Source organism: Kwoniella dendrophila, chromosome 1 (assembly GCF_036810415.1).
Source record: "Kwoniella dendrophila CBS 6074 chromosome 1, complete sequence".
Lineage (NCBI taxonomy): Eukaryota > Fungi > Basidiomycota > Tremellomycetes > Tremellales > Cryptococcaceae > Kwoniella > Kwoniella dendrophila.
In genome coordinates, this window is record NC_089476.1 from 128,196 (window position 1) to 154,420 (window position 26,225).

At 36.0% G+C, this 26,225-nt stretch overlaps 11 protein-coding genes across 11 annotated transcripts; 3 read left to right on the forward strand and 8 right to left on the reverse strand.

The window, feature by feature from the left end:
* Nucleotides 1-149: 149 nt before the first annotated feature.
* On the forward strand, nt 150-926 carry L201_000055 (uncharacterized protein; the record flags this gene model as incomplete). Its single annotated transcript, XM_066215862.1, has 4 exons — nt 150-210; nt 363-460; nt 556-636; nt 750-926. 4 exons carry the CDS (start codon nt 150-152, stop codon nt 924-926), a joined length of 417 nt encoding a protein of 138 aa, XP_066071959.1.
* Nucleotides 927-1,280: 354 nt separating this feature from the next.
* L201_000056 (uncharacterized protein) lies at nt 1,281-4,001 on the reverse strand (the record flags this gene model as incomplete). Its single annotated transcript, XM_066215863.1, has 3 exons — nt 1,281-2,017; nt 2,096-2,328; nt 2,566-4,001. 3 exons carry the CDS (start codon nt 3,999-4,001, stop codon nt 1,281-1,283), a joined length of 2,406 nt encoding a protein of 801 aa, XP_066071960.1.
* Nucleotides 4,002-4,813: 812 nt separating this feature from the next.
* On the reverse strand, nt 4,814-5,419 carry L201_000057 (histone H3; the record flags this gene model as incomplete). The annotated part of the gene is made up of 3 exons (XM_066215864.1): nt 4,814-5,054; nt 5,151-5,265; nt 5,359-5,419. The coding sequence occupies 3 exons, from the start codon at nt 5,417-5,419 to the stop codon at nt 4,814-4,816; spliced, it is 417 nt and encodes a 138-aa protein (XP_066071961.1).
* A 998-nt stretch (nt 5,420-6,417) lies between these two features.
* Nucleotides 6,418-7,202, reverse strand: L201_000058 (uncharacterized protein; the record flags this gene model as incomplete). Its single annotated transcript, XM_066215865.1, has 5 exons — nt 6,418-6,422; nt 6,501-6,716; nt 6,810-6,872; nt 6,947-7,027; nt 7,136-7,202. 5 exons carry the CDS (start codon nt 7,200-7,202, stop codon nt 6,418-6,420), a joined length of 432 nt encoding a protein of 143 aa, XP_066071962.1.
* A 1,345-nt stretch (nt 7,203-8,547) lies between these two features.
* Nucleotides 8,548-9,137, reverse strand: L201_000059 (histone H2B; the record flags this gene model as incomplete). Its single annotated transcript, XM_066215866.1, has 3 exons — nt 8,548-8,761; nt 8,840-8,961; nt 9,054-9,137. The coding sequence occupies 3 exons, from the start codon at nt 9,135-9,137 to the stop codon at nt 8,548-8,550; spliced, it is 420 nt and encodes a 139-aa protein (XP_066071963.1).
* Nucleotides 9,138-10,033: 896 nt separating this feature from the next.
* L201_000060 (histone H2A) lies at nt 10,034-10,598 on the forward strand (the record flags this gene model as incomplete). The annotated part of the gene is made up of 3 exons (XM_066215867.1): nt 10,034-10,109; nt 10,195-10,290; nt 10,372-10,598. 3 exons carry the CDS (start codon nt 10,034-10,036, stop codon nt 10,596-10,598), a joined length of 399 nt encoding a protein of 132 aa, XP_066071964.1.
* Nucleotides 10,599-11,156: 558 nt separating this feature from the next.
* Nucleotides 11,157-13,528, reverse strand: L201_000061 (uncharacterized protein; the record flags this gene model as incomplete). The annotated part of the gene is made up of 5 exons (XM_066215868.1): nt 11,157-11,267; nt 11,374-12,345; nt 12,408-12,477; nt 12,649-12,834; nt 12,966-13,528. 5 exons carry the CDS (start codon nt 13,526-13,528, stop codon nt 11,157-11,159), a joined length of 1,902 nt encoding a protein of 633 aa, XP_066071965.1.
* Nucleotides 13,529-14,177: 649 nt separating this feature from the next.
* Nucleotides 14,178-14,594, reverse strand: L201_000062 (uncharacterized protein; the record flags this gene model as incomplete). The annotated part of the gene is made up of 3 exons (XM_066215869.1): nt 14,178-14,356; nt 14,426-14,441; nt 14,556-14,594. 3 exons carry the CDS (start codon nt 14,592-14,594, stop codon nt 14,178-14,180), a joined length of 234 nt encoding a protein of 77 aa, XP_066071966.1.
* Nucleotides 14,595-15,690: 1,096 nt separating this feature from the next.
* Nucleotides 15,691-16,691, reverse strand: L201_000063 (uncharacterized protein; the record flags this gene model as incomplete). Its single annotated transcript, XM_066215870.1, has 4 exons — nt 15,691-16,116; nt 16,179-16,227; nt 16,297-16,406; nt 16,503-16,691. 4 exons carry the CDS (start codon nt 16,689-16,691, stop codon nt 15,691-15,693), a joined length of 774 nt encoding a protein of 257 aa, XP_066071967.1.
* A 1,026-nt stretch (nt 16,692-17,717) lies between these two features.
* On the reverse strand, nt 17,718-19,488 carry L201_000064 (uncharacterized protein; the record flags this gene model as incomplete). Its single annotated transcript, XM_066215871.1, has 6 exons — nt 17,718-18,536; nt 18,641-18,736; nt 18,818-18,949; nt 19,048-19,179; nt 19,292-19,357; nt 19,459-19,488. The coding sequence occupies 6 exons, from the start codon at nt 19,486-19,488 to the stop codon at nt 17,718-17,720; spliced, it is 1,275 nt and encodes a 424-aa protein (XP_066071968.1).
* A 496-nt stretch (nt 19,489-19,984) lies between these two features.
* L201_000065 (uncharacterized protein) lies at nt 19,985-26,032 on the forward strand (the record flags this gene model as incomplete). The annotated part of the gene is made up of 9 exons (XM_066215872.1): nt 19,985-20,909; nt 20,981-21,595; nt 21,666-21,743; nt 21,812-21,983; nt 22,062-22,191; nt 22,249-22,360; nt 22,445-23,407; nt 23,514-24,200; nt 24,318-26,032. 9 exons carry the CDS (start codon nt 19,985-19,987, stop codon nt 26,030-26,032), a joined length of 5,397 nt encoding a protein of 1,798 aa, XP_066071969.1.
* Between the last annotated feature and the right edge of the window lie 193 nt (nt 26,033-26,225).

Genomic DNA, 26,225 nt, shown 5'->3' on the forward strand with positions numbered 1-26,225 from the left:
ACAGGGTTGATGAAAGTCTATTATTGCCCTTCGCATCTTGATACTTGAGCTTGAAGCATTGGTATCGCTTACCATCGTTGATCAGTGTAGATAAGCAGAATCCCATGATCTACCAAGTGGCTAAGCAAAACAAAAAGAATAAGAACACCATGTCTGCTGAAAGGATTTCCAACAAAGTTGAAGGTGTTGCTCAACCTCCTCCTTTTATCTGTAAGTCGGTTTGATGCACATGATTACACGATGAGTTAGAGTAGATGAGACTGTACGTTCAAGATACACAACACGAGTTTACATTCTATCCATTTCCCGAGAATAATAGGCAGCTGATATCTTACATTACGGTATCATACATATATAAATAGCTCCAGCAATAATATCAAATGGATTTGTATTTTGTTCAGGTCAAATTGGTTCGACGTCTGATGGTCAATTAGTTAAAGGTCCAATTAAGAACAGAGTTGTAAGTTATCTAAGAACAGACATTATGATTATGAGCTAATGAGAATAATATATTTTCTCTCCTTGCCTGCTTGAATCCCTACTCAAAATGTATAGAATCAAATTATGGATAATTTGGATAAAGTATTAAAAGCTCATGGAAGTTCATTACAAGATACAGTTAAATTCAACTTATACGTGAGTACATACACACTCAAATCTGTGCCTCTTCATACCCAATCTCCATATCAACAATTACAATGACAAGTCGATTGATATGACTAATCTATGTATACTGTACAATATAATAGATAACTTCATATGATGATTTCGCCGAAATAAACGAAACTTATACAAAACGTATACCTTCACCAGCACCTACAAGAACTTGTATAGGTGTTAAATCATTGCCTTTCGGTACAGATATTGAAATCGAATGTATTGGTGCTATACCTTCTTTAACTGCAAAAATTAAAGCCAAACTGTAGAAGAACTAAACAGAGAATTATAGGTTCGTGAGAATGGTCAATGAAAACATGTGTAAATCGTATTATGCATGATTATCATTATTCACGATCAGAGTGGATAAATAAATTCGAAAAAAACCCAAAAAGTGTCCTGTACCTAATTAATGCTGAAGAATAATGATCATAAGTATCCTAATATTTTTAAGTGCTGCCTTCTTCCCCACGACCCTTTTCTCCGAGCGCATTTTATTCAGATTCTTTTTCCCGCCGATCCTCTTCCCCCTCCCCCCCCCCCCCCACCTCACTCTTGTCTTTCTTTCTCCCTTCTAACTATCTGTTTAATCTTCGTCTTTATTGTATTCTGGCATACTCATTCTACCATCCCAAAGCATCACCCAAATAGATAGCCAAACCAGAAATATTATTCTCTGCTACAACTTGTAACTTATCTTGAATATTTATAAAAGCATTTTTCGCATTTTCCAATTGTTCTTTTATCAATTTGACGTCTTCCGGTTCTTCTTGACCATTTGACAAATTGATCAAACTTTCCTCTTCTTCTTTCTTTTCTTCTTTTAATACTGAATCAGGTATAGGTAAACCAAATCTTTCTTCTAATAAATGTTTTTTTTTCTCAGATTCTTTCTCTTTTAATAAATCAACATTAATTAAATTTAATTCATGTTTTAAAGATTTTGATAAATTTCTTAAAATTAAACTTGTTAAAAATGATGTACCGATTGGATGTTTATTTATTGAATCTATAGGTGTAATTGAACCTAAAAAATTTAATTTGAAAGGTTTAGCTAAATTTGGTATTATTCTATTCGTTATTATTTTTGATTGTAATTTCATTTCTGCTTCATGACTTGATGTCCAAGGATCTGAAGTTATAACTTCAGGTATATGTATATTACCGTTATCGACTAAAGGTAGATGTGTTAATAAGTGCGATAATGTAAATGGTCGATATTGACAATTTCCCCATTGACATTCCAGATGTGTTTCTCGTAAATGATTTGACTGTATGTGTGATAATAAGGAAGTTGGATTAGTTGGAGAGAATGGTGTAGGACAATCTCGCCATAAACAAGCAAATCGATCTTGGTCATCTGATATAAGAAGAAGAGGTGAAATACGAACATCAGCATTTTCTACTTCACTTTGTAGTAAATGATCGTTTAGCTCACCATTGCCCTTTCTAAACCCCATTCCAGCGATAACGAATTTTTGACCACCCATTCCATCAGTCCATACTTTTGCCATAGCACCAGGAAAAGCTATCGTGACATTCTTGATCACTTCTGAAGCACTCAATAATGGATCTACGGTCGAAGGATTTTGGAAGAAATCACGATACGCATGCCAGAATGTGACTTGAAGTAATTGCGATGTTGATGAATAGACGAATGTTTCATGCATCCTGTAAATGTCAAATAGGCATCAGTATCGCTTGAGCTTGGTTTGATGGTGCTTTGCAGCGGTGGTACTTGTGATTCTCTTTCCCCCTCATCCTTCCTCTGCTCTCTTCCCACTTCCCCCTTCCCGCTTCTTCCACCTTACATTTTTTGATTTTTCCCTCCGCCCTTCTCCATTCTCCCTTCCCTAGGATGACGAGCCAGCCGCGGGCCACAATTTAATTCAGGTTGAAGAAACTCACCATGATATACTCCTATTAGGTTCCCTCATATTATATAATCTCTCTTTGGTCAGTTTATTCAATATTGGTGGTTTATCACCTACATTATCAACGTTTATGATCGGTGGTTGTATGGGTAATATCTGTAGATTTTGTTGTTGTTGTTGTTGTTGTTGATTTTGTAATGAAAGAAATTCAGTCATTTGTTTTTGATTTGATTCTCTTTGTAATTTTCTTCTTTTTTGTGAATTTTCATTTCTTATAAAATCTGATGCAGGATTTCTAATTACTTTACCTTGTAAATTTATATTATTTTCCCAATTCGCTTGAGTTTGTCGACTTCCATATTCCAACAATGCAGTTAGATTTTTAAGATGAATTGAAAATCCTTTAGAACATAATATCGTTTTTGAATATATAGGATTTTGTGTTAATGAAATTAATAAATCTAATATTAAATCTAATAATATAGGTGAAGGTGAATTTGTCGTTGTCGTTGTTGAATTTGTTGTTGTTGTAGTAGGTCGTAAAATGATTATTTGTAATAAATGTTCAATTAATTCTTTTAAAATAGGAATTGGTATACTAGGTTTATGTTGATCAATTGTTAAACCCATTATCAATAAAGGTAATAAATTTTGAATTATTGATTGATCTCTTGAATGAATTAAAAGTTTAGGTAAAACTTGATTAAATAGAAATCTAATATTAATATCTTGACCCTCATTCTGTAATAGATGATTTTGTTTTAAATAAGGAAATATTGATTGAAGTATATTTAAAATATGATGTATAGGTTCAGGATTTTTAATTGAAATTTCTAATAAAAAATTTAAAGGTAAATTGAAAAATCTATTTAAAAAAGATAAAAAACTTGTTCTACATATTATTTTCGCATTTGATGAAGTAAATGAAGAATTTCTTAAAACTAATAAAGAATTTATAGCTCTATCAATTAATTTTGGTGATTGTGTCCATTCAGGTATTATACTTAATGCTAAATTCCTTTTTTCATCTTCTTCTTTTTCTATCGAGGAATCTACTTGTGGTCGTTGTTGACGTTGTTGCTGTTCTTTGAGTTCGACTTGAGCAGCTTGTAACTCTAAATACTGAACCCATTTTTCAGGCCATTCTTTTAATGCACTAACGCTATCAACCCAAGTTTCTAATTTAAATTGATCTGGATCATCATAAGATGCTACAACTAATTTTGGTAATGCATAATCAATCTCTTCATCTATACCTGAACGTAAAGATAAAAATAATCTATTTTTAGGTCCTGGATATAATTCAATTGGATTAGGTGTATATGATGTCCATCTTTTAGTTATTTGTTGTTGTTGTTGTTGGTGTTGTTGTTGCGGATGACTAGTACTTGAGTGAGGTAAAGGTGCTATTTGTCTTGAAGATGATGAAGATGATGAAGCTGATTGATACGTTGGTATTATCCTTGACATTTTAGGATTTTTACTACTCTCCTCTCTTGGTTCTGTAGGCTGTGAGCTGATGCAAGGAGATACAAAGATTAATTCTATAAAGTAGAGTCGCTATAGATAGTTGAAGAGAAAGAGTTTCAGTTATTGTCGATAGAGGTAAAACGCGTAAGAAACGAAGAAAACGTAACGATACCCAGATAGTTGTAATGTTTGTCAAGCAGGAACAACGGAATCAAATTTGGGTTACACCTTTTCTAATTGTCATTACAAATTCAGCTAAATCAGTTTCCTTATCAGTATTACAGATGTATTGTATTACAAGCTCACCATCACAAAGCCCTTCATCGTCGTTGAGCGTGAGCAAGTTTCTAAATGCTCTGAAGGTGAAGCAGAGTTGCGCGGAATCACATACAATAATTCTCCTACTGATATATGTTACATCTTGGAGCATTTGATGGTAGTGCAGATGACTCAATACTAACGACCACACCCGAAAATTCAGGTATTGCCCAAGGTAACAAATCAAGAGGAAAAGGAACCATCACAGTCGTGTAAGACAATATGTCTGAACTGCTAAAAGATCTAAAGCTTCGCTATCGTGTATGGTGCAACAATGAGAATGGTTTTAAGAGTCAAGGCCTGGCTGCATTGCATATACAAGAAATCTGACTACAAAAAATAGTTATATATTTATTACAGTTTTGAAAATCCTTGTTATGCGCTAAAGATGCGCCGGCAAATAATAAAAAAGAATAAAGCAAATCGAAGTTGTATAAAAAGATATATATGAGAAAAAGAGATCAGATCAAATCAAATAATCATATATTAATTGTTTATGATCTTTCACCTCTAAGTCTTCTAGCGAGTTGAAGATCTTTAGGTTGAATGGTAACTCTTTTAGCGTGAATAGCAGCCAAGTTAGTATCTTCAAAGAGAGATACTAAGTAAGCTTCGGAAGCTTCTTGTAAAGCTAAAACAGCTGAAGATTGGAATCTTAAATCAGTTTTGAAATCTTGAGCAATTTCTCTAACTAATCTTTGGAAAGGTAATTTTCTAATAAGTAATTCAGTTGATCTATAGAGCGGAAAAGAGAAATGAATCAAGTTAGTAAAATTGATCATTGAGTGAATAAGGAATTATCGATTGAGAGAAAGTGTAGATAAAACTCACTTTTGGTATCTTCTGATTTCTCTTAAAGCGACGGTACCTGGTCTGTATCTGTGTGGTTTTTTAACACCACCAGCAGCGGCTGAAGTGGTTTGTTTTCTGGCAGCTTTGGTAGCGACTATATAATTCGGAAGGCGAATTATCAGTCGCATGCTATGATAACGATGAAGAGAAAGAAGATAATGATGATGAAGATAATAGAAATACTCACGTTGTTTTCTTGGGGCTTTACCACCGGTAGATTTTCTAGCTGTTTGTTTAGTTCTGGCCATTGTGAATGATTAATTGATTTGGGTTGGTGGTTGGTTATAAGAAACTTAAAAAGAAAAAAGTATGAGAATGTTAAATATGTCTTGAATGGATGAGAAGAAAAGGAGAGGGGAGAAGAAAGAAGTCACAAGTGGTATTTAAGTATTACATCTCTTTCGTATTCTTGCAACGAGTTTACACCTTGAGACGCCTCTCTACAAAATGACGATTAAAAAAAAAACAATTAGAAAATGTTTATTTTGATTTTCAGGGTTCATTCGGCGATGTAAGTTGAATGATTATACTATGATTTTAATCGCGAAGTGATACGGAGATTTAATCATCACGTGATTTTTATCGTTTTCTAATCAAAATCAACCAAGCAATCAGACGCGTCTCAACATGATTACCTTAAGTTACTGATTAAGAGATAACAATCAACCATTAGTATTTTCTATATCACCGCGGCGTTTCCATTCACAATCCCATTGATGTGACGACTTTCAAGGAGATTTCGTCTGCTTGATGCATTTCACATTCACGCACATCACTCTTCGATCAATCAAATTAACATGCATGATGTGGACTACTCAACTGACTCACAGACTGTGTTTGAGAAATAGCTTTATCAAACAAAAAGGTGATATTCATGTGAATCACGTGGTGAAATAGTGGTTCTGATATATCGTTGATCACTTGCCTAAGTTACCGCTCATTAAACGGAAAAGGCTCTTCCTCGCATGCCTGAATCCAGTGTCTTTCATAAGTGTGGCAACCATTCCGAACGCGATTTGTTGTACCATACACAATGCATAACATATGAGAGCTGCTGAATCAACTTGTCACAAGCTTACAAGTAACCGAACTTCCTGGACGTGATCGAGATGAAAGACATGATTGATTCCTTTCTGAAGGTGTGGAATACACATATTTCAAAGAGGTAGCGATGACATAATTGACATTGACAACAATGGAATCGAATTTGATGCTGATTTGTGTGAGCGAATGTTTTTAAGTGGCATCAAGCTATACCATAATCAAGCATGAATCAGTTAAGTCATTTCTAATAGGTAGGAGTATTGCAGTATATTTTGATATACTTACCAGGTCCACTTTCTTCCGTTTCAAGAGGAGTAACAGTAGAGTCTTGAGAATTTTTCTTTTTCTTTAATTTCGATTTCGATTTCTTTGTCAATTCTGGATGAATATTAGGAAGGACTCCGCCTTGAGCAATAGTAATTTTGTCGAAAAGTTTACAAAGTTCATCATCATTCTGAATGCCGATTTGTAAATGACGAGGTGTGATACGCTTCTTCTTGACTAGAAGATGATACAAAAAACGTTATGGATGCATACTCTTTATGCTGGAAAGTGAATCATGATTAAAGTGACAAGAGATCATCATGAGCTCACAGTTAATAGCTACCAACCCACTTACTTCTACGACTTCACAGCAGAGGTATTCAAGGACTGCGGCTATGTAAACAATCACAATTTGATCAGCCTAGATATATAACTAATCTAGTAACGTTTAGTGGACACTGATTTACTAAAGTAGACAGAAGATCCATGTTGGATTGTTTTAGCGTATCTACCTTTCTTCATATTGCGATGCACCTTAAAGACTGGAACTAGAATTTTAAAGATGAGTAATAGTTAGCAATTTTGACGTTGGTAATCTGTTGCTTTCAGTGATACAGCATAAAGAGCCAAGCGAAGTATGTGAACGTAACACTTACATGTCAGACCAGCTCTGGCTGATCTACCATTACCTCTAAGAGGAATTTTTGACGATGAGTCTGTCATGATCTTGTTGTATGGGTGGAATCAACGTTACGAGGTAAGTACAATTAAGAGTAGATGTACTCTTATCAATCCAAGCAGAGTTCAAAATTTGCGTTGAGAACAGAGAAATAAGAGAAGGGATGAAGGCATTTCATAATTAAGATATCTTATACAGATCTGGGTGAGGGTTATGATTGAGAAGCGAAGGTAGACGAGGAGTTAGGAGATAGTATACAATCAAGTCCAGTCAACTGTGAGACAATAGTCAACTTTTTTTGATTCTTTATTTATCAGCGCACAGACCACTTATGAGTAATTCATCAGTAAATCTAGATCATTAATCTATATTGATCCATCAACGCTGATCGTTTTTGTGTAAGAAGATCGACTGATCAAAGGACCACAAAGAATAATGTGTGTAGTGGTCATAGGTCGGGAAATGAGCTATCGATATCCGTATAAGCTCAAAGGATTGGTGATGAAAGGCGATTGATCAACTAACTAATGAAATTCACCAATGAAACCATAAAAGTCAGAAGTAAAGTGATTCGATACGTATGTTGTATGTTAGCTTATCCAGGTCTACCGAGATATTTCTCTTTTCAATACTTCCAAATCATTCGACTGTAAGTATCCTGGATTTGTCAATACACCACATATCAATAGATATCATGACAAATGTCTCTCATACAGTCTGAACGAAACCAACACACGAAGTACAGAATGGCATTTTAACTTTTACATCATATCATCAAATTACAGAGTTATCACCAAGCTGTACTATATACATCTAGAGTCTGAATTTGAAATCCGTCTGTAACGTTACGATCATGCATTGTAGTATGAATATCATCATGCATACATGATTACATATTGTTTGTCGTGTTATAAATAAACAGATGATTATCTCCTGTCAAATATCAAATAAAAGCGTACAAGGGAAAAGGAATGGCTACTATGAGAATCGGTTAATTTCCCACAAGTTCAAACAGATCACACGCGTATACCAAAGGGTGTTTTTCCATAAGTTAGAGAAGATATACTTATATTGTCGACTCTATAGATTCTATGGATGCTTTTAGAAGGAGACGACTAAGTCGATCCGATTGAAAGCTGAAGCTCACATGCAATCGAATTCAAACCAGATGCTATCGGCGCTGACTTTTGAATGCAACTAAATAAGAGAATCACGTATATGATGAAACAGGACAATTCATGTCAAGTAAACTAGCGAAGACGAAGTATAAAAGAGTATTATTTTGATGTATATAAGATACTAAATGATTATCATATAATACAAAGAAAATAAAAAACGAAGAATCATAAATATCCAAACCCTCAACCCAATAAATCCAATTTTTTAAGTTTATTTAGATGAAGAGTATTTGGTGACGGCTTTGGTACCTTCAGAGATAGCGTGTTTTGAAAGTTCTCCTGGAAGGATAAGTCGGACAGCTGTTTGGATTTCTCTTGATGAGATGGTTGATCGGTGGTTGTATGAAGCGAGTTTAGAAGCTTCTGAAGCAATTCGTTCAAAGATATCTGAAACGAAAGAGTTTAAGATAGCCATAGCTTTGTTTCTATAAGTAGGAAAAGGAAAAGTTAGTTAAAAAGTTAAAATAAATGATAAAAAGAAGGTTAATTATGTTCAAACTCACGAGATACCGGTATCTGGGTGAACTTGTTTAAGTACTTTGTAGATGTATGAAGAGTATGATTCAACTCTCTTCTTTGATCTTTTTTTACCACCTTCTTTAGCTGGGGCAGAGGTTTTAGCGGCCTAAAGTTGATAGAAGAAAAGATGAGATCAGTTTTTAAGGTCCAAGCGATATAAGAATAAGAAGAAAAGAAAGATTGATTGTTTCAACTTACCTTGGCAGGAGCCTTTGAAGCGGCAGCTGGAGCTTTAGAAGCTTGAGAAGCAGGAGCTTTGGAAGCGACGGATTTAGGAGCCATCGTGATAAGTTATTTGTTGGTTGGTTTGGTTAAAAGAAGTGAGGATAGATAAGATTAAAGTCTTTGAAAGAGGAACTTGATTAAGTTGATTCGAATGTATTTGTATGTTTGATGAGGAAGGGAAAGGTTGGAAAAGAAAAAAGAAAGTTAAATGATTTATATAAATGTGGAAAGTAAGTAATGAGGTATGAACGGAATAGAGTATAGTGGTATGGTATGGTATGGTATGTCAGTATGTATGAGACGTGTTGAGTGAAAGTGAAAGTTACCACGTCAGGGTGTATATGCTACAGTAAGTAAGGGTTAACGAGAAATCAAAGTGGCGTAACAAGTTTTTTTTAATGTTTTCACAGGAAATCAAGTAAATCAGTAGACGCGTAATGATTTCATGGTTGTTACATCATAACTTTTTGATTAAATTTGTAAATAAATAACGCCGAATCAATAAACGTCACGATATAAACACGATTATGTTTCGATGTCATCATTTTGATAAGGAAATAAAATCATGACACGTCAAAACACGCCATTCGAATCAATCAATGTTATTTTTATTACCGTGATTTCTAAGGGTAATTGATTTTTAAAATGATTACATCCTAAGTAAAAGTAAACTTACCTGTTACAACGACACGATATACACACTGACTACACTACAACCATCTCATAGCGTACCATTACCTACCAAGGAATCTCACTTACACTTACTCTCTAACTTTCCAACATCTTTCAACATTTAAATACCCTCTTACTTTCTTTCGTTTTCCCTTCTTCCCTTCTCTCTCATCATCATCAAACAACCAAGTCAAAGTCATTCACACAAGTTTATCTAAACTCTTTCATATCTCTCTTTCTTAACTTTAACCAAACCCAAACAAATCAACACTTCATTCACAATGTCTTCAGGTGGTAAAGGAAAATCTTCATCAGAAACCAAATCTTCATCCCGATCTTCTAAAGCCGGTCTTCAATGTAAGTACAAACAACACTTCCCTTTCTTTAACAAACTATTCCTCATATATGACTTGACGCTCATAATCTTCCTTTCACCTTACAGTCCCAGTCGGTCGTATCCACAGACTCTTAAAGAGAGGTAACTACGCTCAACGAGTTGGTTCAGGTGCTCCAGTCTACCTTGCTGCCGTTCTTGAATGTAAGTTTAATATTCTTTCACCATTGTTATACAATTATCATTCAACTTAAAAACTAATATATATATTTCCTACTTTTTCAGATCTCGCCGCCGAAATTCTCGAATTAGCTGGTAACGCAGCAAGAGATAACAAGAAATCTCGTATCGTACCAAGACATTTACAATTAGCTGTTAGAAACGATGAAGAATTAAACAAATTACTTGGTTCAGTTGTCATCTCACAAGGTGGTGTCTTACCTCACATTATGGCTGAACTCTTACCAGCTAAAACCAAAGGAAAAGGTGCCAAAGCTTCTCAAGAAGTATAAATGGTTAATCCTGGAGAAGATTAAATCTTTTTTATATAGTTTTTTTTCTCTTTTCGGTTCATTATATAAGTTACATATATACTAGCCATTAAAATACAATAGCTATTACATATTATACTGCTTTTTATATACTTCGTTTTCGCTAGTTCTTTATTTGATTTCTGCGAGATGCAGTTCATTGTCATAAATTATTGTTGTTCTCGTTGCACCTTGTCTCCATTGACTGCATATCGAAGAAGAGGAAATTAACGATCATGAGTATTCCATCGCCTCGCCCTCGCTTGCTGCCCTTTCCACTTTTGCCCGCTGTCTAACTAATCCCTTGCAGGATCGTCTTTTCTCGCCAGCTTCTCTCTCTCTTTTCGGTTCCCATGCGATCGTTACTGGTTCATTCATTAAAATCAGAGTCGCTTAATTAGCGTATAGGAACGATGTTTCAGTATAGAACAACATTTCACGCTGAAAAGAATTAACGCTTCATATTGGTTGGATAGCCAATGCATACAAAGAGTCTACAAATATATAATATAATATGCAATTATCAAAGAAATCAGAGAATTAACCAAATCTAGCTAAAGCACCAGTTTCTTTAACGATTTCACCACTAGCTATTTTTCTTCTTGTATCTTCAACTTTCTTTTGTGCAGCGACTTTAGCTTTCATAGCGAGCTGTGAAACACAAAACAACACCAGCGATAACATGAGTAGGTTAGCCAATCGTCATCTGATCTGACTCTGACATGATGGTATTTGTATAACAGCAGAGTCAACTTACCAAATTATTATCAACTATATTCTTCTTTTGTTTCTTTCTTAAATATCTACTTGTACTTCCACCTTTACCTTTCATCTTTCTTTTAACTTTTTCTTTCGTTTGTGCATTATTACCATCGCCATCATCATCATCATCTTCTTCTTCTTCTTCGATGGATTGTGGTTCATCAGCTTTACCATTTACTCTTAATCTTTCTAATCTACCTAATTGTCTAAAAGATCTTGAATTTCTTTCATCATAAGTTTCGCCACCTCTTGATTCATTAATCTTACCTAAGAAATCAGTATCTAAAGTAATTAATTCAGGTTTAATCTTTTCTAAAACACCTCTAACATCTCTTTCTCTTCTTCTTGAATAAGTTTCATATAAATCTGTTTCACCAGAATCGAAATTTGGTTCACCAGATCCAGGAACTAATAAATTTGATATACCTTTTTCATGTCCTACACATAATAAATCATCAAATGGACAAAATTTTATTGAATTAACTGTTAAACTAGGTAAACCTAAAGTCAAATATGGTGTAGGTGAATGCTGCGTATTACCAGATTGTAAATCTTTATATATTGTAATACCAGATTTTCCACCAACACTCAACATTCCCATACCAGAATAAGATAAATTCGTAATTTGATTTCTAACATGCCATGATCTTAATTCTTTTCCCCACATTCTACCATCCCATATTTTAACTACTCCATCCATACCACTCGTAGCTACATATCTACCAGCACTAGTTTCACTTGGATCAACTGCTATTCCATTTACTGGTCCACGATGTGCAAGAAGTTTGACATGGGGTGTTGTCATGTTAGGTGACCATAATGTCATTGTACCGTTTGCATGACCAAGATGTATTATTGCTGAATGAGGGTTTTGTGCCATAGAATGAGGTGAACCGAGACGTGTAGGTATTTGTGTAAGCATAACACCGGTTGAAGTGTCATGGTATTTGAGGTAACCTGCGTGGCCCTATTGCATGACAATCAGCTTCGAAGCGCTTCAATCCAGACGACAGAAGGGAATATGCTTACCACTGTCGTTAACAGATAATGGTACGGCAAGAACTCCATATGAGTAGGATCTATATGCTGTTTCAATTTACTATGGAAGAGGATTCGATCTGGTGTTAGCCGCCAAATTCATGTTTGTGTGTTATGGTGATTGGGAAGATGTAAGATGGTTGCGGCAGAAAAGAAAACAAGGGTGACTGAAGAAATGACAGAAACAGACAAATCGAAGAAGAGAGCCGCGGTGAAAGAGAGATCAACTTACTGCAATTCCACACCATTCTGATCATATATAAAGACGTATTTTTTCTGAGCAACAGCATAAAAGTCTTCCGAATGTAAGAATTTAATATCTCTAACTGATTCTTTGAGCTGTATTTCCGAATGAAGTTTACCCGCCTGCCAATCGAATGTTGCTACATGACCTTTTGATGATGCTATCGCTAGATGTCTAGCGTGGAAAAAGACAGTCAGTAAGGAGCAAAAACACAAAGAGTGATGAGGGAAGGAAACATATGATGGAAAATGAGTTTATTTATGAAAGATTTGAAATACCCATGAAGTAAGTAAAGAACAACTTACCTTCCATTACGTGTATAATCAATTTTATATGTACCCATATTTTCCAACTTTAAATCGAATTTTTTTTTAGATGAAGCTATACCAACAGAATTTTGAATTTCATTTTGTTTAATTCTCCAAGTTTTTTCACCTAATTCTTCATCAACTTCAATCGTACCCTTTTCACCTGAAACAGCTTTATTTAACCATTCATTAACATCATTTTTTTCTAATTTTGATTGTTTAAAATTTAAATCTTGTCTTTGTAATTTTGCTTTTAATTTTTTATCTTGTATTCTATTTAATGATTGATCAGGCTTTATCTGAGAACTAGAAGATCCAGATCCAGAAGCTAAATTAGATTGATGAAATGATGAAGGTATTCTAGTTGATCCCAAAATTGAATTTAATGATGCATCAATCTTACTTCCATCTGATCTCGTTATTGTTTGATGTGATGTTGATCCATTTCGTTTAACATAATTATTGGAAGATGATGATGCTGAACCTCCTGATGATTTGCCTTTGGAGAAATTCTTTTTGTTGGGCTGCAGTGGTCCTGCTGATGCTAACAGCGCGTCCATTCTGATGGATTATTATTGACGATATCGTAGAACAGACACCTATAGCGAGAAGATGAGATTTCCGAATACTTTCAAAACAGCTTAGAGTTGAGAATGTTCAACAGCTCACAAGTGGAGGACGATGAAATCAGAAAAAAATGTTGATTTCATTTTTTGCTAGCAGGGGCGGAGGTGACCGCCGGCGATTAACATCCCAGCAGCTGCCCTGAGACCGTATCAAGCAGTGTGATATTTATGGAACAAAAAATAGGATATGATGTATCCAGAAGCTGAATCCTGCATTACTCATACTAACTGCTATCGTTGTGGTCTGTGTTTGATGTAGCTGTTTTGTGTATTATAAACTTCGCACACGGAGCTTGGTTCTCCTGCTCATAACAGCAGGGGCTGTGAGCCAAAGCTGGTCTTTCGCATTTGCGAATCACAAGGAACTAACTACATCACGATATCCATCCTCTATCACCTTCACCTATTCCTATTCTCATGCTTCGTACATAAGGTGGCAGGCTGCCTTTTATCATTGTGTAAACGGCTCGTCATGATCAAATTCAGGCAACCCAAGTACCTGGCAAATAGGAGGCTCGATAATACCGCTAGCATCGGCCAATTCCTTGAATTCTTGTAGATATCCTGCTTTGTGTCATTGAATTCATCGCCAAGCCGCTATTATGAAGACTGGTGTAAGTTGTTCCTTGACAAAGTCTCCCTGTAAAGTGGATGAAGAGGTGAGATTGGATAATTCGACTATTCCTGTGGTTTGCCATGATTTAATCATTTCATGGGCTTGCTCGTATGCCCTCAAGAAACCGAGAGCAAGGTCGACTTCATCTGACCGTCAAGCGCACATGTTTATTTCAGATACATCCCATGAGAATGGGTGGTAAAAGTTCTACTTACTAAGACTCATTACCCACTATATTGTGATGTTTCACGTCAGCTCGTTTGCATGACTTGGATATACTACTACACAGTTAACTCACGTCTCTGGTAACTTGCCTAAGCCTCTCTATCACCATCGAATGCTCACCAATGTCAACCAGCCTTGAACGTTCAATGGCTTCGGCATAGTTCAGTGAATCTTGATGACAACGTACACCATTGACACCATCAACCCATGCTATTGAAAGTTGTTCCCTTGTGATTGATATCTGAAGTAGTAGTATAACACAGTGATCAATGAGTGACAAAGGTTTGATGATATCAGTTACCTCCTGTATACGCTCATCCATGGTAACGGCCTTGGCCCTTAAATGAAGGAAGTGATATGGTGGAGAGTACCAGGGATTGAGATACGATAACCATGATCGAGAGACTTGACGAGAGACTACCAAAGGATAACATATAAGTTGACTGGAAAGGGGTGGCGGTGAAACGGTTTCTAGAACAAAGAAGACCCCCCTTGAATATTTCGGAGGAGGGAGATTTCGATATTGGGCAGCGCTGACAGTCATAGCGTGAAAAAGAAACAATTGCACAGTAGCTAGGATCGATAATGAGGATGTATCAAGATAGAAAGGCCTATTAAATACAGATAAAGCGTCAATGTGTCATTGTATAAACAGTCTATAGGATATACATATTTTCTTGCTGTAGTACGTATACTGACATGTGTTGTAACAAGATACGATACACGAACATGGTATTCTCATATTACACCCAATCCAATGGGTTACTGTATGTTGTCACATGTGAAGCGTCGTTATCGTTCGTAGATGTGTAAACCAGTAGAATACAATGAGTTAGCTTAAGTGATACGCAGATAGATACATGTTAAATGTGGGTTGCGACTACTCTCATAGTCTTGTCATGACGGGACGGCAAAGTATACGAAATCGTGAATCATGTTTTGGGTATTGATGAGACTATAGGATGATACATGTGTAGTGGAGATTGAATATATGCGTATATGTATAAACGTTTAAGTAATTGCAAGAGCGAGTAAGCAATATCGAACAAAGTCATCATAATTTTTTGGCGTATCGTACGTGACTAAAATTGAACAATAGTTAACCAATATAATGATACTGAAGTAACTTATACGTATAAATCAAATTAGAAAAGCAAATGTCCCGTATTTTCCAATATCGCGAAGTTTTAACAAGGTAAGAATATGTAAAATATATTATCATTGATAAAGATATTTTGTCTATATATTTGTTCGTTTATAACATTGCGACACCAACTAAACCAGCCATAACTACCATACCTAAACCGATTTCTTTTCTTGAAGCTGAAGATGCTTTACTCGATGACGATGATGATGAAGCGGCGGCGGCGGCAACTGTTTTAGCACCTGATCCAGTAGCTGTACCAGAAGTAAAGGTTGAAATACTTTCTGATGCTGCTGATGCAGAGGCAGAAGCAGATGAAGAGGCTGAGGCGGATTCGGAGGTGACTATGGTGGTTACTGCTGAACCTGCACCAGTAGTTGAATTGGATGATGAACCAGAAGCAGATGTAGTAGAGTTTGATGAGGAACCTTCGGTAGATACTTGTGAAAGGAGTTTACCTGTACCCCATTGAACGGTGTTACCTGAGTATACGGTACTGTTTGTTGGTTCAGTAGTTGATCCATCTGCACCAGCGATCTGTGCGAAAAAAAGTTAGTTGACAGATTCGATAAAACACCAGCCGTTAATAGTCAACTCACGGTGAATCGAGTGGTCCATGTTACATTGGTTGTAGCGCCACCGTTTGTGCTAAAATAGGAAAGTACCATGATCAGTTTTAAGAACGCCCTCAAGAGACATAGTAAGTTGGACACTTACAATTGTAAGAAGTAAATCTTTGAATATGGAGATACATCAGGAGCGACGAAAGAGAATGAATCAACTTTTGTACCATCGATACCAGTTGCTACGGTGGCAAGTGGAACCATCTATCAAGACAATATCATAAAAAATGGAATTATCAGTATCTATTCTTTTTTATGTGATGAAAGAAGAAATGAAGTAGATGTGTTCATTCAACTTACCTGTAAGTTATCACCAGTCATCAATTGAATTTCAAGATTATTCCAATTATCAGTTGAATCAACTGTCCATAAAGCATTGATTTTATCACCAACTTTAACTACAGTTGAACCATCAGGTGAAGTTGGTGTTACAATTGCTGAAACTGATAAAGCAGCTAAAGTAAGGAATGATATGGTTTTGGTGAACATTTTTTGTGTCTTGTCGTGTTGTAGGGGTTGATTGGTACTGTAAAATAGGTTGAGTATAGGTTGGAAAAAAAAGGAAATATATGTATTCGTTTCTAGTGAAATTGAAGAAAAGATATTGTTTGTTGCAAAAGAATGACTTGAGTTAGTTATACTGTAACTAAGTAGATTCAACAATGATGCCAATGTCGAAATGAGGTATGTATAAAATGTATAGAGAAAAGGTAAAAAGAAAGAAAAGTCAAAAGCTATGTAACCAAGATGATATACAAAACAATTAATGAAAAACGTAAAGTAAAGTCTGACTTTGGTGAACCGCATTGACCAGCCTATAGTGAATGAACCAGGAAAATAGGATGTAACAAGCCCCTGAGAGACCTGTGCACATTTATTTGTGTGATTACGAAATAAAGCTATTTGTCATTTTACATATTTCTCCATTTAACATGAATACGATTCCCGTACCCCATGCATTCACAATCAAGAACATGGACATGCTTGGTGTTTGATGAAGGATGCCATTCCCATTATTCGATGCACAATGTCAGTCATTTGAGCTACACAAGTGAGTGAGACCTTGAGATACGATCAGACAAACAAAAAGATATTCAAATGAAAAATCAAACGCGCAAAACATCGAAAGGGGAAGGGAAACAAGGGAACTAACGAAAGCTTTATAATTTGGTACGTAAGGTACGAGTACTGCAAAAAAGCAACAACGCGTCAAACTATCTTAACTACCTACCTCTTACTGTGACACCGGCAGGAACATCCGCTTCAAAACTATGCGCTCTTTCACTTTTATTTCACCATATGGAGTGTGACGTATATCAACTCATACGCATCAATAATACTGCTATTGACAACTGTATAGAATGAGATTCGCATAACCTTACAAGATTTCGTCATGATTGATTATAGCCTTTTACCACACGTATATATCCCAGTAACATTGATACAAATCTTAGAGAGTCATGATGGAAATGTGAATTCGATCAACGCCTTGGTATACAATAAATAGCATACAGATCAATCCCACCTACTTTTACCTTTTTTGATCTGAGGTTTCGTTTCTTCTTTTTCTTCTTGTGTAAACCTGCCTCTGCCTTTTTTATGTATCTCTTCATCATCATTGCCACCTCTCTGTGGTGATCGACTCCTATCATTACTAGGTGATCTTCTTCTTCTTTTGGGTGGAGGTGAATTACTTGGACTTCTATTCCTATATCTTGGTGGGGTTGAACTTCTATTCAATCGTCTTCGAGGTGGTGTGACGGTTGGTGATCTACTTCTTGATCTGGATCTTCTATCAGATGACGTGGGTGTTCTGGATCTTGATCTTCCTCTTTCCCTTCTTCTCGGTGGTGTTTTATCATCATCATCATCATCATCATCATCATCATCTTTCAACTTTTTGGCAGGTGGCGTTATACTTCTTTCTTTTCTTATTGGTGATTTAGGTCGTCTAGTTGACGGAGAAGGCGATCTACGTCTTCGTGGTGGAGATGGATCTCTACGTCTGTTGACTGGTGAAGGTGATCTAGGTCTTCTAGTTGACGGAGAAGGTGATCTTCTTCTGAATCCACCACCTCTTGCAGGTGGACTTCTATCCCTACTTCGCGAACGTTGTCTGTTATCATAATCTCTTCCACCTCTTCTCTGCCCATATCCATTATCCCTTTCTCTATCTCTGTCTCTATCAAAATCTCTTCTAGGTGGTCTAGGTCTATACTCATCACCTCTATCTCTTGGTCGATATTGATCTCCCCCTCCACCTCTAGGTGGTGGTGATCGTCTTGAAGATGATGAGGGCGGTGGTCCTGGTCTTGAAGGTAATGAATTATCGCCCTGTAATATCAATAAATACATGATCAGCGCACAATGAGCGAGAAAGTCACATAGTTAAGCTTCGTATCGCAATATAGGAAAACTGGGTCGGAGACACCACTTACTCCACGTCTACCAAATGAATTCTCAGCTTGTTGTCTACTAGCGATACTTTCCAAAGCCTGTTTAGCTTGTAATTCCTTCTTCTTAGCTTCAATGAACTATATCAAGGAATCAGGTCAAAATCAAATCAACTCTAATGCTCAAACGAGGAATGTTCAGCTGATGTGGTAGTAACCTACCTCAGCCGGTACACCCCCAATAGTGTTTTGAGCCGATATCAATAAAGCCCATAAAGCATCCATGAATGCTGCTGCACCATGTTTATCCATAAATCCAACTAATGAAATTTGCATTTTCTTTGGATCCGGTATCTATAGACGTATCATATGAAAGAGCAATCATGAGCATTCGGAGTTTAACAGCTTGTTATGGAAGGAGCAATGAAATGAATAAGATATTTTTAACTTACAGGTTTATCTTTATCTTCCAACATACCAAAAACATATTCAACAACTACATCATCTTCAATTTTGATTAATTCAGTGACTTTTGATGCTATCCATGGTCTTAAAACTGATAAATTAACTTTTCTCAAATCGACCTGTTAGTCGGACAGCATACAAGATTGTTAGCTGCCCATTTACTTAAGTATCTGAACTATACGACGAGTGTTCATACAAGTCATACAACTTTCAAGTGATATTCAGACTGACCTTTTCAGAGAAATGTTTTGGAAATTTAGTTGATTTTATTGATGCTGCTTCTTTATCTTTGAATCTCTAATTTCATATACAAAACGGTGAGATCAGTTCCATTGCCTTCTTCAGAATCTTGTCCTATTGTTTGTGATAGCATTGCCTGGAAAGCCGAGCGAACTTACAGAATCCTGAGCAGCATTCGTACCTCTCATACCTTTTGAGTATCAATCATCGTGTCAGCTGCATATGATTCATATAAATATATGGCAGCGTAACTTACCAGCATCCATCTTGAATACCCTCTTGAATTCTTCAGTAAAATGGCGAGCGAGATATGAACTGTCTGACTTTGGTGATAGATGAAAAGTGAACATTAGATATCTGAAATTGATCGAACAGAACATGATGCAAAGAAGGAAGAGATGTGGAGGATGTTTAACATTCGTTATCAGGCTGATTTAATGATTTTGTTGTCAGGGACACAATGTTACGATTTCTGAATTTCTCATGTCCACCTATTTATGAGGAGGTATTAGCCGGGATGTTCAGCTCTTCTGTATGTGTACTAGTACATCCCCTATTAACGTATCATTCGATATCTATCTCTTGCAACGCAAACGTCAATCAATCCATACAACTTCACCTAGGTATCTAGATTGACAAATAATAGGCGTATAGACCTCATGGATTCCAGATAGGCGACCTGAAATGTCAACCGAGCAGTCTTCTCCCAAGATTCCGCAGGATGAACGGCCAATTGAATCCGAAAAGGCGAAAGAGCCTGAGACTATGCCTCCGCCAAGTCAGAACAACGAAAAAGCAGCAACTACTATAGATAAACCAGCTACAACCGATGTTGACAATCATACTACTACTTCCGTAAACAATAAAGATGCAGAGTCTCTACATGAACCTTCAAATCAACTTATTGCGTCTACTTCAGCTATGCCGGCACCCGAGTCATCTGCTCTGGAGACAACAGACGACAATAGAACAGAAGGGGATAAATTAGATGAAGAAAACACAGAGGTGGAAATGGAATTAGCACCTTTACCTACAGAATTTGATCCAGATGCACCATTGCCTGAACCAAAACCAATTTCAGCTGAAGATCAAATAACTTCAAATCCATTTGGTGTAATTGAACATGAAGATCAAGATGATTTGAATTCAATATCAGATCATAATGAGAATAATGTTGAACAATTACAAGACCAGGAACAAGAACAAGGGGAAGGAGGAGAAGAAGAAGATGAACAAATCAATTTAATGGAATATATTACCTCTTTACAACAGTCTGGTGCAACTTTCGGTGAGGAAGAAGAAGTGAGAGAAGGTGAACAAGACCAAGAACAAGAAACAGAAACGGAAGAAGGTGAAAATCCATTACAGTCGCAAGAACTGGTCGAACAATCTGAACATGTTGAAGCTTCAATTGATAATAACAACGCAGAGAATACTACAAGAGATGCTCAACAACTTGTTTCTACGCCAGGGAAAGAACAGGCTCAAGCTCAAACAGAGCAAGAAGGTCAAGGAGATCAGAGTCATGATCGGGATCAAGCTCAAGAAGAGGGAGAAGAACAATCGAAAGATAAAGAGGGAACAAATGATGTTGAGATGGCTGCTACAAGTGAGTATGCTCATCGCCATTCTACACTGTATACCTAGATCCAGAGTAGCTAATAATCATATATCTATCAGGAGCCTCTTCACCCCTCACACCTGCATCAGATATACCGGAATTACCAGATACTCTATCATTTTCTCCTAAAAATACGACAGATCCACTACCTCCCATACGGAAAAACCGTACTTCAACCCAGACCAAAAAGAGTTCCGCAGACATTTCTGAAATACAACCTTCAGTACCTCACGCTGAGTCCTCTTCAGCAGCTAGAAGACGTTCATCTACCCCTGAAGCCGAACCTGTACCAGAACCCGAGCCAGAAAATACCGATACCACTACTACTTTGTCTCGCATATCAGCTCCCAAGGTAGCGTTGAAACTGGGTACGAAAAGATCGAGTATCGATAATGTTCAAGATTCAAAGGAGAAAGCCAAATTGAAAGGTAAACCAAGAGGTAGAGGACCGAAAGGTAAAGAGAAAGAAATAGTAATAGATTATGATGATCTAAATAGTCTTTCAGATCCCGAAGAACTTAGAGAATTGGATGACCAAGGATATGTACCGCGAGGTGGAAAACACATGAACGAAGAATCGTCGAATATCGAAGAAGAAGTTGTGTATAACGGAGATGGCAAACGACCGTATAAAAAGCAAAAAGTAGGAAATGGTAAAGCCAAAGCGAAGAAAGGTGAGTCCATTTCGACATATCATACACTGCTTTTACCATATATAGAGCTAACTCTCAATTATATATGTAGGACCTGGTACCAAAAAACGATTGGATGCTACTTCTGGTATAAAGGTTTCTGATAAACCACCTGAAAAGATTACTCCTCGTGAGCATCGCCACACCGTCATTGCTGTTACTCTTTGCTTACTGTTGTGATATTGTCTGTTGCTGCAGGTGGAAAAGGTATGTCGGACGCTGTAATTAAGCAACAGGCTCTAGGTAAAACGAAAGAAGTCCAAGTATCTACTTGTCAAAGACCTAGATATGGAGTATGGGGCAAATGCACACAATGTATAGCAAAAGTTGGTGGTGATAGTTGTAGATTTAGAGATTTACGATCATTTCCGTAAGTCAATATAGCGTACGATGACAACTTAGAAAGGGTTTCTTGCTTGGTTTACAGCTGATGGTTGTTCGCACTTAGAGTTGATCCGGAAAGTGGCGATATCACAGGTCCAGGCTTCTTCGAAACTACTGAATGGAAAGATGAGATCACTCCTCTTCCGACAGAATTCAATAGGGACTTTGAGGAAGAAGATATTATTAGAACCGAAGTAAGTCAGCTATCATGAGTCTGTTCAAGGGTCTCAATAACTGATACTTTTTCATAGAAAACTGTCGCACCTATGCTGTTACCACTTATAACGAGTGAAGCTAGACATGTATTCGGTAAAAAAGCTATTAAGAGAGGAATGGACGCTGCAAAGCATAGATCTGTTTGTGGTGAGTATAGCTAGCTGATTATATATTGTTTGCAAGAGTCGGACAGCTGACTACGGTTCGACCTACCCTGATCTCATTTGTTAGACTTTTGTTCTTCTACGATATTTGGCGGATGGTTCTTTTGTAAAACATGTGGAAGGGATTTTTGTCTATCATGTGAAAGATATTTTCCAGATTCATTAGAAACTATAATGGAATCACCTTGGCCAATGCCTGATGCAGCCAGACCAAGATTATTAAAATGTCAACATGAAATTGTTTTACCCACTATTAGCAAAGGTAAAGAAGGAAACGATGGTGAAAAAACGCAAAGACAACCACCAAGACCTAAAGGACCAGCAATGCATTCAAGATTAAAATTACAAGCTATATCAAGATTCGATGAAAATGAATTAAAAGATCATTGGTTGAGATTATTTGAATTTGTTTTGGATGATATCAATATCAACAATATCGATGATATTGCCAAGGATAGCAATAAGAACATTACAGATGATAAACACCGAGGTCATTCAGATGAGAGCATGACTAAAACGAAAGATTTCACAAATTTAGATTTGGAATCGAAATTGAATCTAATGGGTTTAAGCTCTTTGAATGATGATCAAGTTAAAAATCTGTTGAAGAACCATAAACTCTTGCCATTACCTCAAAAATCAAATTCAAATGAAGATGATGTAGATGTTGAACCTATCATACCTCTACCTAAAGACGATATTGTCATCGATTCAAGCTTGATAGAAGAAGGAGAAAAGAACCAGGAAGAAAATCATGGTAACGATTCAAGATCCATCGATAAGATCGAGAAACAGAAATGGAGATATACCAAAATTACTAATCCTCATGTCGAACCTATACCTGATCCAGCTGAATTATCAGAACATTCAAGAGAATTCATGTTAATTGATGATAAAGATTTGACAAATGCAGTTTTTGATAAGATGTGGTCTCAAGGTGAACCTATAGTAGTTGATAATGTGGATAAGAAATTACATTTAGGTTGGGGACCAGATGATTTCATCGAAAGATTTGGCCAAGAAGAATGTTGTGAGTGTTTTTGTCCTCCCTAAAAAACAGGATGGAACGGAATTGGAACCACAGAGACAGAATCTAAACTGATTCACGTGAATTGAATTGTGATACCAATCAATAGATGTTGTAAATTGTCAAACAAACGTACCTCAACCTACAACTGTAGGGAAATTCTTTGAAAAATTTAAAGATGTTGAAGGCAGAAATCAAGATATACTAAAATTAAAAGATTGGCCAGCAACAGATGATTTTAAAAATACACATCCAGAATTATATAATGATTTTTGTGATGCTTTACCTGTACCTGATTATACAAGACGTGAAGGAGTTTTAAATTTATATTCACATTTCCCACCTGGACCTACAAGACCTGATATAGGACCAAAAATGTATAATGCTTTCAAAGCTAATGAATTAAAAGGTGGTTTTGGTTCAACTAGATTACATATGGATGTTGCAGATGCTGTTAATTTATTATTATATTCTTCAAGTAAAAATCTTGATGGAAATGGAAATGGAGATATAGGATGTGCAGTATGGGATTTATTTAGATCAGAAGATTCAGATTTAATAAGACAATTTTTGATTGAAAAATTCGGTTCAACATATATTTTCACAGATCCAATACATTCACAATTATTTTATTTAGATTCAAATTTAAGAAAAGAATTGTTCGAAACTAAAAATGTTAAAAGTTGGAGAATTTATCAATATCCTGGTCAAGCTGTTTTTATACCCGCAGGTTGCGCTCATCAAGTTTGTAATCTTTCTGATTGTATAAAAATCGCACTTGATTTTGTTAGTCCACGTAAGTTTCAATTGAATCAAAACCATTCCATCTCACTACATTATCAATATCCTACAATCTATAGAAGACGTGGATAGCTAGCTAATGTCTGAATTCTGAAATACAATAATATAATAGATAACGTTAGAAGATGTCAACAACTTACAGCAGATTTCCGTAAAGAAAATTTTGCAAAAGCATGGAAAGAAGATGTTTTACAATTATATAATGTGTTATGGTATTCATGGTTATCATGTATCGAAACGCGTAAAAGGAGAATCAAAAAATCTGAACAAGATGCTATAACTCAAAAAGCAAGAGAAGATCATTTAGCTTCTTTAAGAAAAGGTCAACATGAATCTTCTTTACTACAACATCATCATCATCAAAATCATCAGCATCACAGTAATACTTTTAGACAAAGTCACATCAGGTTAGGTAGTCCTTTATCATCAGCACCTAATCAAGCTTGGGGAGGGGGTAATTGGAATAACGTATCAAGTGTAAGGGATGAACCTCATTTTAATATTGATAGTACATCATCTAGTATATCAAGAGGAGGTTCTCCTACTTTAGCCAGAATAATGAATGAGGATGAGGAGGAATATCTAAATGGGGATAATAACAATGAAACCGTTAATAAACGTAATTCGAATGGGGATGAACCTAATAAAAACGATGACAATGAGGATGATAACGATAAAGATAAGGATGAGATAGAAGAAAAAGAAGAAGAAGAAAAGAAAGAAAAAGCTAAGAATCAAGAAGAAAAGCGAAAAGCTAGAAGAAATTTAGCTGAAGGATTATTATCAATAACATTAAAGAAAGAACCACCATCATCATCTGAAATTTTCTTAGGATCAAAATCACTTTATTCAACAGGTAAGAAAAATATGATATTATTGAAATCTAAATCATCATCATCATCGTCTGCAAATCCAATTTCTATCAATGGTAGTACCAATAATAATAATAATAACAACAATAATAATAAAGATGAATTTACTGAAAGTAAACCAACTTTATCAGCTAGACAATTATCATTAATTGCAAAACAGAAAGAATTAGAAAAAAGAGAAAAAGAAAGACAAGAAAGAAGATTGAAAAATCCACCAAGAGAATTAAGAACTTCAACTTTAATTAAATTAGGTGCTAAAAAAATTGAAGATGTTTTAGAATTAGCTAAAAATGATATGTTTACTCCTCCTCCAGAATCAAATGAAGTTGTTGGTTTAGGTCAATTAGGTCAAGAAGAAATTTGGCCAAATCCAAACCCCAACCCTCACCCGAATCCTTTATCGACTTCTTTACCATTACCAGAACCATTACCAGAACCTACATCAAATATCATCAATACTTTACATCAACAACAATCTGAACAAGGAAATTATGGAGATATGGACACAGATATAGATATAGATATAAATAGTCCAATGACTGTTGATTTACATTTAGATCCTGATATTGAAATTGGTATCGATACTGAAATGCGTGATCATTTAAGATCATTACAAAGTGGTCTGGATCTTGATCAAGATGATATTAATACACTTGAAAACAATGAAAATTATGAAGATTATATTGATCATGATAACAACAGTCATCATGAAACGCTCAATGATTTCGAGAATCATATCACTCAACAAAGTCAAGATGATCTAAATCAAAATCAAATTGCTCAAAATATAAATACAGAAGAATTTGGATCTAATCTGAATATGGATATGGATATAGATGAGAGTGAAGAATTAGCTGCACATCTCAGATTAGTAGGTGAGATGGATATGGATGATGATGTCGAAGCGGATGAGAATGTTCAACAAGAGGAAAATCAAGGATTGTTCGGTATATAGGGAATGTAAATTACACATTATGTAGCTTGCAAAAAAATATCCCCTCCTGTATGTCTTGTTTTATAGTATGTAAGCAAAATCAACCATTTAATGTCTTGTTATGTATGTGCTGTATGTACTTGTTGCGACCAGATATCTCTCTCACCCTCTTTTTTTCTCCACCCCCGCTACTCACATATATTGATAAGACTCG